This window comes from Danio rerio, chromosome 16 (assembly GCF_049306965.1).
Source record: "Danio rerio strain Tuebingen ecotype United States chromosome 16, GRCz12tu, whole genome shotgun sequence".
Lineage (NCBI taxonomy): Eukaryota > Metazoa > Chordata > Actinopteri > Cypriniformes > Danionidae > Danio > Danio rerio.
In genome coordinates, this window is record NC_133191.1 from 35,859,750 (window position 1) to 35,872,463 (window position 12,714).

A 12,714-nucleotide genomic window follows, 5' to 3' on the forward strand; every position below is an offset into this window, starting at 1 on the left:
ATAGAACAGTAAAGAGAAAATGATCCATTCATAGTAAGCTAGGATCACTCTGATTGGATTATTACTGATTACAGATAAGTGGCCAGCAGTTCTCAATCATATCACATGCTTCTCTCAAAATTAGTTTATGAAACTTCACTTGTGCTGCCCATTACATTACAAACCACAGAAGAGGGCAAATTCTTCAGCAGGATAGCACTCCTCATACTTCAGCCTCCACATCAACATTCCTGAAAGCAAATAAAGTCAAGGTGCTAAAGGATTGGCCAGCCCAGTCACCAGACATGAACATTATTGAGCATGTCTGGGGTAAGATGGAGGAGGAGGCATTGAAGATGATTCCAAAGAATCTTGATGAACTATAGGAGTCCTGCTACATAATGTTTCTTTGCCACTCCAGACGACTTTATCAATAAGTTATTTGAGTCATTGCAGAGATGTATGGATACAGTCCTCCAATATTAATTCTAATTGTGGACTAATTCCAGTCCACAATATTAATTCTTTTTCCACTGCCCCATGACTTTAAATCCTATACTGTACATTTTTATCTGTTAAGGGACAAGACTTTTGTCTTAGCAAAGTCAGACCTTACTGTCCTAATTAAATATTTAAAAATAAAGGCATGATCATATTTTATTTGGGTAAAATAAGCGTAATCTAGAGGCCTTTGCCTTTTCATATGAGCCACTTCTGATACCAAATGATCAACTAAAAGTCAAGCTATTATTTATGTTCCTAAAAACTTGGATAGGTGACAATACTTTTGTCGGGTAGTGTATACTGCATTGCTAGTGAGCATAAAAACACAACAAACACCAATTAAACTCTTTCATTTAGATCACTTGTTTTTTTTATTTTATTAAGTACTTGCACTTTTTTTAAAGTGGCACCAAAAACCAAGATGTCATTTTCATTGTCTAATTTACAATTGACAACAACTCCACAAATCACTCAAGCTGACTGTGTTTAAAATGCATCAAAGGACCACCAAATCAATACCATGGCACGAGTGGATCAATCTTAACAACAGCTCCACAGTTGCATGAAATACGTTACGAATCAACCTTCTGACAAAACATGTTCAGCAATGCCACATATTTTTTACATATTTTTAGGTCTATGTTGCCTAAAGTACGTTCCGGGGCACGTGATATCCGTTTAATAGCAGTTCCATCAATAAAAAGAGCTCAGCTGTAACTCTTGGCTCGATCTGGCTCCTTCAGATTCTCCTTCTCAGACCCGGTCAGGCTGCGGTTCTTCTTTACGTTTAACTGCATGCAAGGCATAGTTGATGGCTGTGCTTTGCTGCCAGCTCCAAGCCCCTGTGAGAGGATTGTACATCATGCCTCTGATAGCCTCCACGTAGAAACCGACTGGTATACAGTGAGACAGAAGGAAACAAATGCATAAAATAAACACTGCAGCAAGACCGATTCATAATGAATGATCATGAAAACAATCAGAGATGACACTCACAAGACTCCAGCAGTCGTTCCAGATCCTCTGGGCTGATAAATTTCTCCCAGTCATGAGTGCCACTCGGTACAATCCTTAACAGCTGCTCTGCTGCCACAATCCCAAACACGTATGATAAGTTGGTTTTGTTAATAGTGGTGATGAATAGAGAGCCACCGGGCTGAAAGATAGAAAATATCGAGATTTCAGTCAAGTTTTAGCGTGAAAATTGTAAGGCACTTGAACTTATTGATTTTCTCAAAACAAATGATGCTGGTTTATGAAATATAAAATATAACAGTAGCTACATTTCTATCCACCTATGCACATTAATTGGATGATGGAAATGGCAAGATGCGTATGAATTTTTAAAATGTGCACAGAAAAACTTGTGCATAACTGTGTAGGATAAACTTTTTATTCGATAGGAAAAGATGCGCATAAACAATGATGGAAACACTTTTACTGAACAAATTAAAGTAAGCGCATTAATAATGTCATGTCATTTTGTTATAAGAGATCATGTGATGATAAAAATGTGTGTGAATGGACAAACCAGCAGGCTAAGTGCATTGTAAAACATCTGAAATGTTGTTTTGGTCATTCCTTAACTCCTGAACTGTTTTAGTATTGGAGTAATTATATTATTAATGACCTCCAGAATTGTTAAGAGCGTCTGTGCTCCGTGTCTCCTTCAAACACCACCACAAATTCATTGCGTGTCAGTTGTCTTCTGAAGCACAAGTCATTTATTAAATAAAGAAAAGATTCACGCAGCTTCTCCTATGCAGCAAATTCCATTTTTACTGTTTATATTTGGTACCAGTTAATCAGGAAGTGACAATTTGATTCTTTTTGACTACTTGGATGGAAACGCTGCTTTATATTCCTTTTTTTTAATTCCAGTTTTGCGCATAAATTTAATTTGCATTTTTGAATGGAAAATTAGCAAGTGATTGTGACATGAATTGGTAATAAAATACTCATATTTTAGATGTGTACTTTTTGCTTATATAAATTAAACTTAACAGGAATTTTTATATGATTTAAAAAAATATATTTCAGAACAAATTTGGAAATTTATGAACATGCATTGCAAAATGCGTGTGTGTGTACATGCATTTATACATGCATACGTACATTTCTACTTTTACACTTAAATTATAAAGTTTTTACATATTAAAAATCTATATGCAATTTGTTGTTTTATGGACAGAGGGGACGCGTCCTCGTCAATATCCATCATCTATTGAAAAGTCCCAACCAATCATTTAATTCACTTTAATTCACAAAAATAAAAATTAAAAATCAGGCTGTCAATATTAACCTAGACATGCAGAAAGGGTTAAATCTGGTCTCTCCTTCAGTCGCACCGCCCCCAAACACAATTAAACACTGTGATTGACTGTGCTTTTCCCTAAGAGGCTTTCACTGCATTCAGATGTAGCAGCCCCAAAACAGCACACAGGAAATTCCTATGCAAGACTAAGGTGTGTATGACACACACAAGTGAGGATAGTGGCAGCAAAAAAGATGGATAATGAGCTTTTTTTTCAATGAAAAGTGTCACATAAACCAAAGTTATTTACTAAATGAGTCAATCATGATAATGTTGTTAATGCTTGTGTTTTCCCCCGCTTTAAGCCACAGTATAACATTATGACAGACTTCTGAATAATATTACCTGAAAACTAACTGCAGAATAAACAGCTAAATGTAAAAGTATATGACCCCTGCCAGTTCTCCCAATCTGTCAGAGTAGCATGTCTAATTTCGGTAGAAACAATTTGTCAGAAAAACTACAGCCTCCATCTTTTATTAATCCTGATATATGAGACATGTTTCATTTGCACTACAGCTCAAATAAACTGAAGACTTTATTGAACTCTCTCATTATCAGTTAATAAACTTTTCTTTAACATAACACTATCAGCTTACTGAAAGAGGTGGTTATTTATTTTCTGAAAAACAAAACATTTTTGCAGTTATTTGCCTGATTTTCTATTTAAATATAAGGTATAAATATTGCATTTTAGTGACATTTTAAGAACAAATTTTTGCTGGATTAGCTTGTCGGATAGTTATCATAACTACACTTTTTGATGTACCAAAACATATTTCCAACCATTTTGTCATATTTAAACTTTTAAAACTTCAACTTTCCTCAGTCAGAATTTGGCCATTTGAATAATAAGAAAATTTCTAACACAACATTAAAAAATAATCCAGCTTTTGGTCTTTAGAACCACCCAAGCCCCCGTAGCCATTATTTAATGGTAGCTGATTATTTAACTTAACTTAATAAATTGTATAAAGAGAGGGTTAATTAATAATATAATAGCATATATACACACATATACATATATGTACACACACACACACACACATACATACATACATACATACATACATACATACATACATACATACATACATACATATATACATATATACATACATTATACATATATATTTATATATATATATATATATATATATATATATATATATATATATATAAACGATATTCATTCTTGGGGGTGGGGGCTGGGTTTTTTTTTGATTTACCCATTCCCACCAATGTCAAGTGCAAACCTACACACTTGAATTCAGTAATTACAATCATACAATAATAATGATAATAAAATATTAATAATAAAATCTGAAAAAGAAAGCAAAACAGAAACAGTTAATTAAAAAGGCTCCTATTTTAAATTGATTTCACAGTATTTGTTTCAATGATTACACATATACCCTGTTAATATACTATAATAACTACATTTTTCAGAATTAGATTTGTCTATCTACTATTGCTACTGGGTGTTAAATGATTGAGCAATGAATTCTAAACAAACTCTAGAAGCAAATCAGAATCAGGCAGATGAAAGGCCTCTCATTTTAACTGGATGTCACAGCATTAAGAAAGATTATGGGGATTTGGAGTTCCTCTTTAGCGTTTGTCCTCTGACACACTGACCCAAGAGATTAAATCAGTCCATTGAGTTCCATTTGCTGGGAAACACACTGTTACTCTGAGCTACAATCCTTGCTTCATGCGTCAATGTATTGTTGTGACATACCTTTAACACCTGATGGCAGCAGTTAGCAAAGGCATCCAGATCCGCCAGATGTTCCACCACCTCAGATGCCACTATGGCATGAAAGCCCTCTGCTTCATCTTCTGCAAGTTCCTCAAGGGTGCAGGCCTGATAGCGAACTCTCTCCCGGAAATCGGGATCATAGGAGCAGTGCAGCTCTGCTGTTCGAACACTGTCCTCCACTGGGTCGATTCCCAACACATCTGCGCCGAGCCTACCTAGGGGCTAAGAAAGATTACTGGTTTATTTTTTTAATCAACACTATTTTCAGTGATAAAAATAAACTGCACAAGATTATAAAATTACATTCAAACTAAAGCACCAGATTGGGGAAGAACGTAGATTTAAGTGACCATAACATGAAATTATATGGTTGTTGGTAGTGGTGTAACAGATCACAAATATCACGGTTCAGATCACATCATGGTTTTTTAGTCACAGACCGAACCGTTTTTCGGATCAGCCAAAAAGGAGGATGAGACAAATGTAATTTGCTCTCCATTTATTACAAAAACAGTACTTCAAGACACTTTTGGAACTTAAAATCTGTAATTTTAATACAAATAAAACGAAGTAATCAGCTGAAGAAAAATAAATAGTAAAATATTCGGTACTGTGAAAAATTCACTGTTACTACTACTGATGCTCATAATACTAAATCTAACATTATAATTTGTACAACCCACATTCATTTTTAGACTCATTTTCAATTGATGATGGATTTATTCTCAACTTTTATTGTTAGATGTTTCATTGTTAGATGCATCCTTTTTTTTTTGTTTGAATATTTTTTTAATTAATTTTCAAATATATCCATTCACAAACGCTAAAACCCTTACACAGAATAGAACAAAACATAGCAGTCGATAACTTCAGTCTAAAATTACAAGTGTTTGGAGAAACATAGCAATGTTAATAATGAGAATAATAACAACAACAAAGTAAATAAAAAAATATATAAAAACAAAACAAAAATAAAAGTAAAAATAAATAAAAATAATACAAATAAATAAATTATATATACATGTATATTTGTGGAGTATCATTTTATATAGTCAACATAATCAATGAGGGGGTGCCATATCTTATAGAATTGTTTACTCGATCCTCTTAAAGAGTATCAAGGTAAAAACAAGACATTATCTCTCTGGTCCATTGAATAAAGGTGGGTGGAAGGGGATCTTTCCATTTAAGCAGAATTGCTCTGCGCACTAATAAAAGGAGAAGACAAGAATTATGTGCTATTTTTCAAGAAGTATTCAGTGGCATGTTTTTGATGGCTGGTTGTCATCAATTGGTTAAATAATGCAATGGCAGCCTGCAACCTTTATTTATGAGCGTCAAGTTAAATGCATAGGAGGTGATTTTTTTCAGCTTACACTGAATGCATTATTGCAGGCCAAACAAGTAGTGACAGAAAACACCTTTAATGAAACGCACCACATCCTGAATAACTAACACAACTTCTTCCGTCATCATTATATTTTGCAGTAAAAGCTAAATGCTTTCATAGATGTGATTTGAATAATGCAAGAGGCAATCTCTCTGCGATCGTTAAAATTAAGGATAAATCTACCAGTAAAAAATGTATTAAACTGTGGGTTGTAATCGTAACGAATCACGGCTTAGAAGTCAGGGAAGAAACCAGACTGGATCAAGCTAATTGATAGGCAACAGGAACTAAACAAATTAATCAAATAACAAAGTTATAATTATGCATGCACTGAATTTTCAGCCACTGAAAATTATTGGACAAAAATGGCACATTTGGTTTTCGCGACAAAAGTAAAAACTGTCTAAAATATGGTTTCATCATGCTGATTTCATTCTCTCCAGCTGGACATGGACAAAAAATGTATCTGTCCAATTTTCCTACTGTTAATAAAATGTGATTTTTATTGACTTGTGTTTTTCCTTACAAACATTTTCAAATTTGGACCGTTTTTTATTTCAGAGCACATTTTGTGAACATTTCAGTCTACAGAAGAGCAACTCTCAACACACAACATGTTGAAACTTGAAGCAGATGAGCAACAGTAGAAGAGAAAAAAAAAGTGTCATGAGTTTCAATTTCTGCGGCAACATAAAATGGTAGGGTCAGAATCTGGCATAGAAACGATGTTTCTAGCACATTTTCTTCACAAAAAAATTAAAACAAATCTGAAGGAAAATGGTTCAACCTAGTACTAGCAAGGTGTACTTAAAGAGATAGTTCACCCCCCTGAAAATTAATTACTCGCCTCTTACTCTCACTCAAATAGTTCCATACCTTTATGAGTTCCCTTTTCTGGTGAACACAAAATAAGTTATTTTAAAAAATGTTAGGGAGCGGCACGGTGGCTCAGTGGTTAGCACTGTTGCCCTACTGCAAGAAGTTCACTAGTTAGTTATGGCTAGGCCAGTCGGCATTTCTGTGTGGAGTTTGCATGTTCTTCCCATGTTAGCATGGTTTTCCTCTGGGTGTATTGAATAAGCTAAATTATCTGTAGTGTATGTGTGTAAATGAGTGTGTATTGGTGTTTCCCAATACTGAGTTGCAGCTAGAAGGGCATCCGCTGCGTAAAACAAATGCTGGATAAGTTGGGGGTTCGTTCTACTGTGGCGACCTCGAATGAATAAAGGGACTAAGAAGGAAAAATGAATAAATTAATGAGGTGTCGCAGTGGCACAGTAGGTAGTGCTGTTGCCTCACAGCAAAGTCGCTGGTTCGATCCTCGGCTCAGTTGGCGTTTCTGTGTGGAGTTTGCATGTTCTCCCTGCATTCGTGTGGGTTTCCTCCAGGTGCTCCGGTTTCCCTCACAGTCCAAAAACATGTGAATTGGGTAGGCTAAATTGTCCGCAGTGTATGAGTGTGTGTGTGTGAATGTGTGTGGATGTTGCCCAAAGATGGGCTGGAAGGGCATCTGCTGTGTAAAAATGTGCTGCATAAGTTGGCGGTTCATTCCACTGTGGCGACCCTGGATTAATAAAGGGACTAAGCCGACAAGAAAATTAATGAATGAATCAATAAAAAAAAAAAAACTGCAATCACTGACTTCCATAGTAGGAAAAATAAATTCTATTGAAGTCAATAGTCTGGGTTTAGGTAAAGTGGAGCTTGAGTAAATGTTGACAATTTTTCAGTTTTAGGTGAACTAACCCTTCAATAAAATGGTCAGATTATGTCTAGTTCCCTCTGCTGGTCAGACAGGGCAAAGTGCTTGAATCAGGAATGAAGTAATCTATCAACTGTCTGCATTATTGATGTTCTCAAAGGCTGACCTTCTGACACAAGTTTAGCATGAGAGTTCACTCATTTAAAAAAAAAAAAGCCTAGAGAAATGTTTATCAGTTCCTAATCCAGTGGACATGAAGCTGTCAATTATATCACTATATCAAACCTAACATATGTGATATCTAGCTTCCAGACCCAAAAAAATATCTCAACCTATAAATTATCACACAGTAAACAGAAATGTTGTACTTGGACCAACTTTCACTAGTTTCATAATCAACAAGACTAGTTACCTCGCTTAACAAGCCTCCGCCACAGCCCACGTCCAGTATTCTGAGGCCACTCAGAGGTTTACCCAACTGCCGGACTCCATGCACGTTCAACAAATTATCCCTGAAAATAAGGTCAAAGGTCACAAAATTAGATTAAGGAGGTGTACTTGTCATCTCGATTGTGCAGAATTTTGAAACAAAGACATCAGGTCTGACGTAAAACAGAAATGTGAAGCTAATCACAGCCATACATGCAATATTTGACTGTGCTTCCTGAGTCAGAAACACTTCACACTGCTAGTCCCTCTAGCTAAAACACAAGCCTCTGACATCCTGAAGCAATCGCACATCCTCAAGATCTTCCCCAAATGCTTGGACAGGCCTTGCAGAGCAATGCAGCCCGAGGTGCTCACTGCCACTCCTGTTAACTCAGCCCATCTGTGCCAACAAACCACAATGTCTCTGAAGGATTCCCCTGCTGGACCTCCAGAGAACTCATATTCCTCAAGAAGAAAATAATGACCTGCAACAGCACTGAGGCCGCTCATTTAAACAGGCCCCGGGGGCTCCACCGTGTCCATATATGCTGCATATACTCATCACCGATAAACCTGATCCCGTGTTCAGGGAAGGGGAAGAAATTGTGCGCTGGATGATTCCAGGAAGCGAGGGGAAAAGCTTACAGTGACAAGCGCAATATCCATCTTGACTCTTACAGAAACAGCTGAGAGACGAAGCAGAGCTGGATAATCTCTAGCTGCTGTCCTCGCCATTACCTGGACATGATGAGACAGAAGCTTCTTTTTTGCATCTCTGGACATGCCCTTTCAATGAGATTAACTCTTTAATTTTAATTTTAATTACTCATAAAAAATTAATGATCACAAAAAATAAATTATAAAAAAAAAGGGTCAAAATCTTCTTTTTTTAGGCTGTTTGGACAGAACTGTGTGTAGGTATAGTGTGTCCACAGTCATATTGGGGTAATAGAAACACAATAAGTCTTTTAATAATTTCCTGGAATTAAAATAGAATCCAAATCCCTCCTATTTTAGGGCCCACCACAACATAACGCAAGAAAGGCTAGAATTAACTCCACAACAACTACATCAAATAATCATTGGGAAAGTTCTTGCTGTAGAATTTCTCACACACATTACATGAAATCTGCTTTTACCTTCTTGCCTGTTACTGTGCTGATTATCTGACACAGTCGGAGGTTGAGGCACACTCTGAAAGGCACGTGGGAACGGTGGGCTGGAAGAACTAGCATTAAAGGCCCAGGCAACAAAAACAGCTATTTTGTGTTCAGATCAGTAAATCTCAATAAGTAAAATATGTTACATAACATACTATTAACAATGACCATTAAATTGATTAAAAGTGACAGTGAAACATTTGTATTTTTACAAAAGAACCCTCTGTTTCAAATAAAGGCTTTTCTTCATAAATCCAGATAACACAAATATAAGGTGTTGCACATCTGTTGTTAGTAATAATAAATGTTTCCTGAGCACACAGTAATAATAATACTAAAGATTTGGCTTTGACATCCAAAGAACAAGTACCCTCTAAATGGCATGCATATATATATATATATATATATATATATATATATATATATATATATATATATATATATATATATAGTTGAAGTCAGAATTATTAGCCCCCTATGAAATTTTTATTCATTTTTATTTGTTTTCGATAGTCTAAAGAACAAACCATCATTACACAATAACTTCCCTAATTACCTAACCTACATAGTTAACCTAATTAACCTAGTTAAGCCTTTAAATGTCACTTTAAGCTGTATAGAAGTGTCCTGAAAAATATCTAGTAAAATATTTTGTACTGTCATCATGGCAAAAATCAAATAAATCAGTTATTAGAAATGAGTTATTAAAATGCATTGAAAAAAAAATCTTCTTTCAGTTAAACAAAAATTGGGAAAAAAATAAACAGGAAGGCTAATAATTTTGACTTCAACTGTGTATATATACACACACACTCACATTAATATTACAATACATTCATTCATTCACTTCGGCTTAGTCCCTTTATTAATCAGGGGTCGCCACAGCGGAATGAACGGCCAACTTATTTAGCATATGTTTTATCCAGCTGCAGCCCATCACTGGGAAAATACATTCATTCATTTACATTAAAATAAATCGATTTGTATTACATTTTCACTAAGTTACTTTCTGTTTTTGTTTAAATATAACACTGTGATAGATCACCCAAAAATGAAAATAGCTGAAATGTACTTTTCTTCAGGTCATCTAAAATATCAAAGACTTATTACTTAATGTTATTCAGTAGAACATTTCAGATTTTCTGTTTATATCAGTTCAGAGGGTGAGGTAATCATTCATTTGTCCTGTAATTTTAAATACTTTTTTGGGAGTTGAAGATAGTAACCCATATTTTATTTTATAGCCAATATTTAATGCAAGTAACATGCTAAAAATTTTACAAATAGGTCCACGTTTATTTAAAAAAATTTAACAAAAAAAAAAAAAACTTGCTGATTTTAATGGAAAAACAATGCCATCCCAGCACATTTGCTAGCAGATGAGGCGATAGACAGATGTACACACCGTATGAAAGGCACTCTCAGGTCATTCATAGAGTGGAGGGCTGAAAGCTCTCCCTGGAGATCCCACCACTTGCTCGCCATGGCCTGAAACTTCCGCACCTCGGCGGGGTCCAGAGTGGACTGAGAGATCGAGCGGACATTGAGGCGGGTCAGTCTGCAGGTCGAAACTATCGTTAAAACCTTTAAACTATGCATACGTCTCTTGTAAACAAAAGATCTACCGAGTAAACCAGAACCTCTACTTTATTAAGAAAAACAGTCATGCATTAAATCGCAGTACTCGTTAAGTCGATTAAATCAGTCTCACCCGTTTGACAGCTGACTCTTCTGTCGGTGATGCAAACACACCGTCCAGCTGCACAGAGAGCGCGCTGCTTTTACTTTGGAGGACACGTTTTGTATTAAAGGTATTTTTAACCCCGAGTCAGCTAACAGTCCAAAAGCTAATCGTGTAAATTTCTTAGAGTACATCTCTGCATTTTAATGCGTTACGCGAATCTTTGTTTATCGCCGACTTCAGTCAGTAAATCCTATGTGACCGTGGAGTGCTCGCCGAAATTCTGACCGAGCAGAAAATCAACACGGAATCAAACGTTCCTAGCACGTTTATTTAAAAAAAATCATTTTTAATATTAGATATGCTTTAAACGCACCCACAACATACATAAAGTGACACCAAAACATATTTTTTTATGTTTAAAAATGTTATTGCTATTTTAAACATGTAAAACGGCTGTGGAAACTTCCATATAGTTCACAAAATCAGTCTGCATGACTTGTTGACGTGCAAGTTACGAGTCATAGAAACTCGTCATAAAACTATGAATATGAACCCGTTTAGTTTACTCTCAACTGCTAACAACTTTCAGCTGAACTGGGTAGAGTTCTTAACAATAATGCGTGGTGAACAATCATATGTAATCCATAAAAGGTAATTGTAGTCTGATTAGGAGCAGTTTAACGTTCTTTTATTACAAGAGTCTACAGACATCATCCAAATGACAAATAATGAAATACTATTCAGTTCTTACTTGGACATATTTACCCAATAACGAAAATGTACACCACATTTACTCTACTTCAAATGGTTCCAACACTTGACTTTCCTTTTCTGTTGAACACAAAATATATTTTGATAAATACTAGAAATCTGTAACAATAGACATCCATAGCAGGAAAATCAAATACTTTGAAAGTCAATGGTTACAAGTTTCAACATTTTTCAAAAATAACTTAGTGTCCTAGAGATAAAAAAAAAACTCACTTTTTTTTTTTTTATACAAGGGAAGGAAGAATCCATGGCATCTTTTAATTTCTTATGTGAACAATCACTTTAAATATGTTATATTTAATATTTATATCCATGACATACACAGTACAAGATGTAGTATAGTTCTAAAGCAAAGATGCCCAAAGTAAGGCCCATGGGCTTAAGTTGGCCCATTGTAACCTTTGATTTTTCCAGCCACCACATTTGAGAAGAGTGAGAACTTTGGAGAGGGTTGAGGCAAATGCCTTTAAAAGACATTGACATTTTGAATATTTTTGACATAACCAAACTGAAATTAAGTGTTTCAATTAAACATTGAAAACAAATCAGATTTTTTTTTTCAACATGTAAAAATACTGTCACTCCACAGGCTATGAAAAAGACATCAGCAAACAAAACACGGGAAAAACTAGAGTAACTCCATTCTGTCATAAATGAGATGACTGTTTTTACTCTAAGTTCATTATAAAATGTCAAATCAAATAATGCTGTATTAGTTACTGAAAAAGCAATATTTTTTAGTTATTTTTAAAAATATGATTAAATAAATTATTAAATTACCCATGGCAACTATATTTACCTTCAGCCTGCTAGTCTCAATCAAGTCTGGCTTTTGGCCCTTCATAAGAAAAGTTTGGGCAGTCCTGTTCTATAGAGTGTACGAGAGATGTTTATAGTGCTTTTATTCATGTTAGTTTTATTATGAAAATAATCTTCAAAATGCATATTTGGCATTCCATGGGGAAAACATCACACACTATAGAAAGAAGTCATATTAACTTACTAAAATGTTTATGCAA

The 12,714-nt window shown here is 35.1% G+C and overlaps 2 protein-coding genes across 3 annotated transcripts in view; one reads left to right on the forward strand and one right to left on the reverse strand.

Annotated features, from left to right (window-relative positions):
* The window catches only part of LOC137487924 (uncharacterized), a 410,987-nt gene that overhangs the window by 380,168 nt on the left and 18,105 nt on the right, over nt 1–12,714 (forward strand). The gene's annotated exons all lie outside the window — the stretch shown is intronic.
* coq3 (coenzyme Q3 methyltransferase) lies at nt 831–11,430 on the reverse strand. Its single transcript, NM_001002620.2, is given in 6 exon segments — nt 831–1,376; nt 1,480–1,639; nt 4,539–4,781; nt 8,064–8,163; nt 10,646–10,798; nt 10,952–11,430. Coding segments are annotated over 6 exon segments (960 nt in total). The 5' UTR covers nt 11,116–11,430; the 3' UTR covers nt 831–1,236.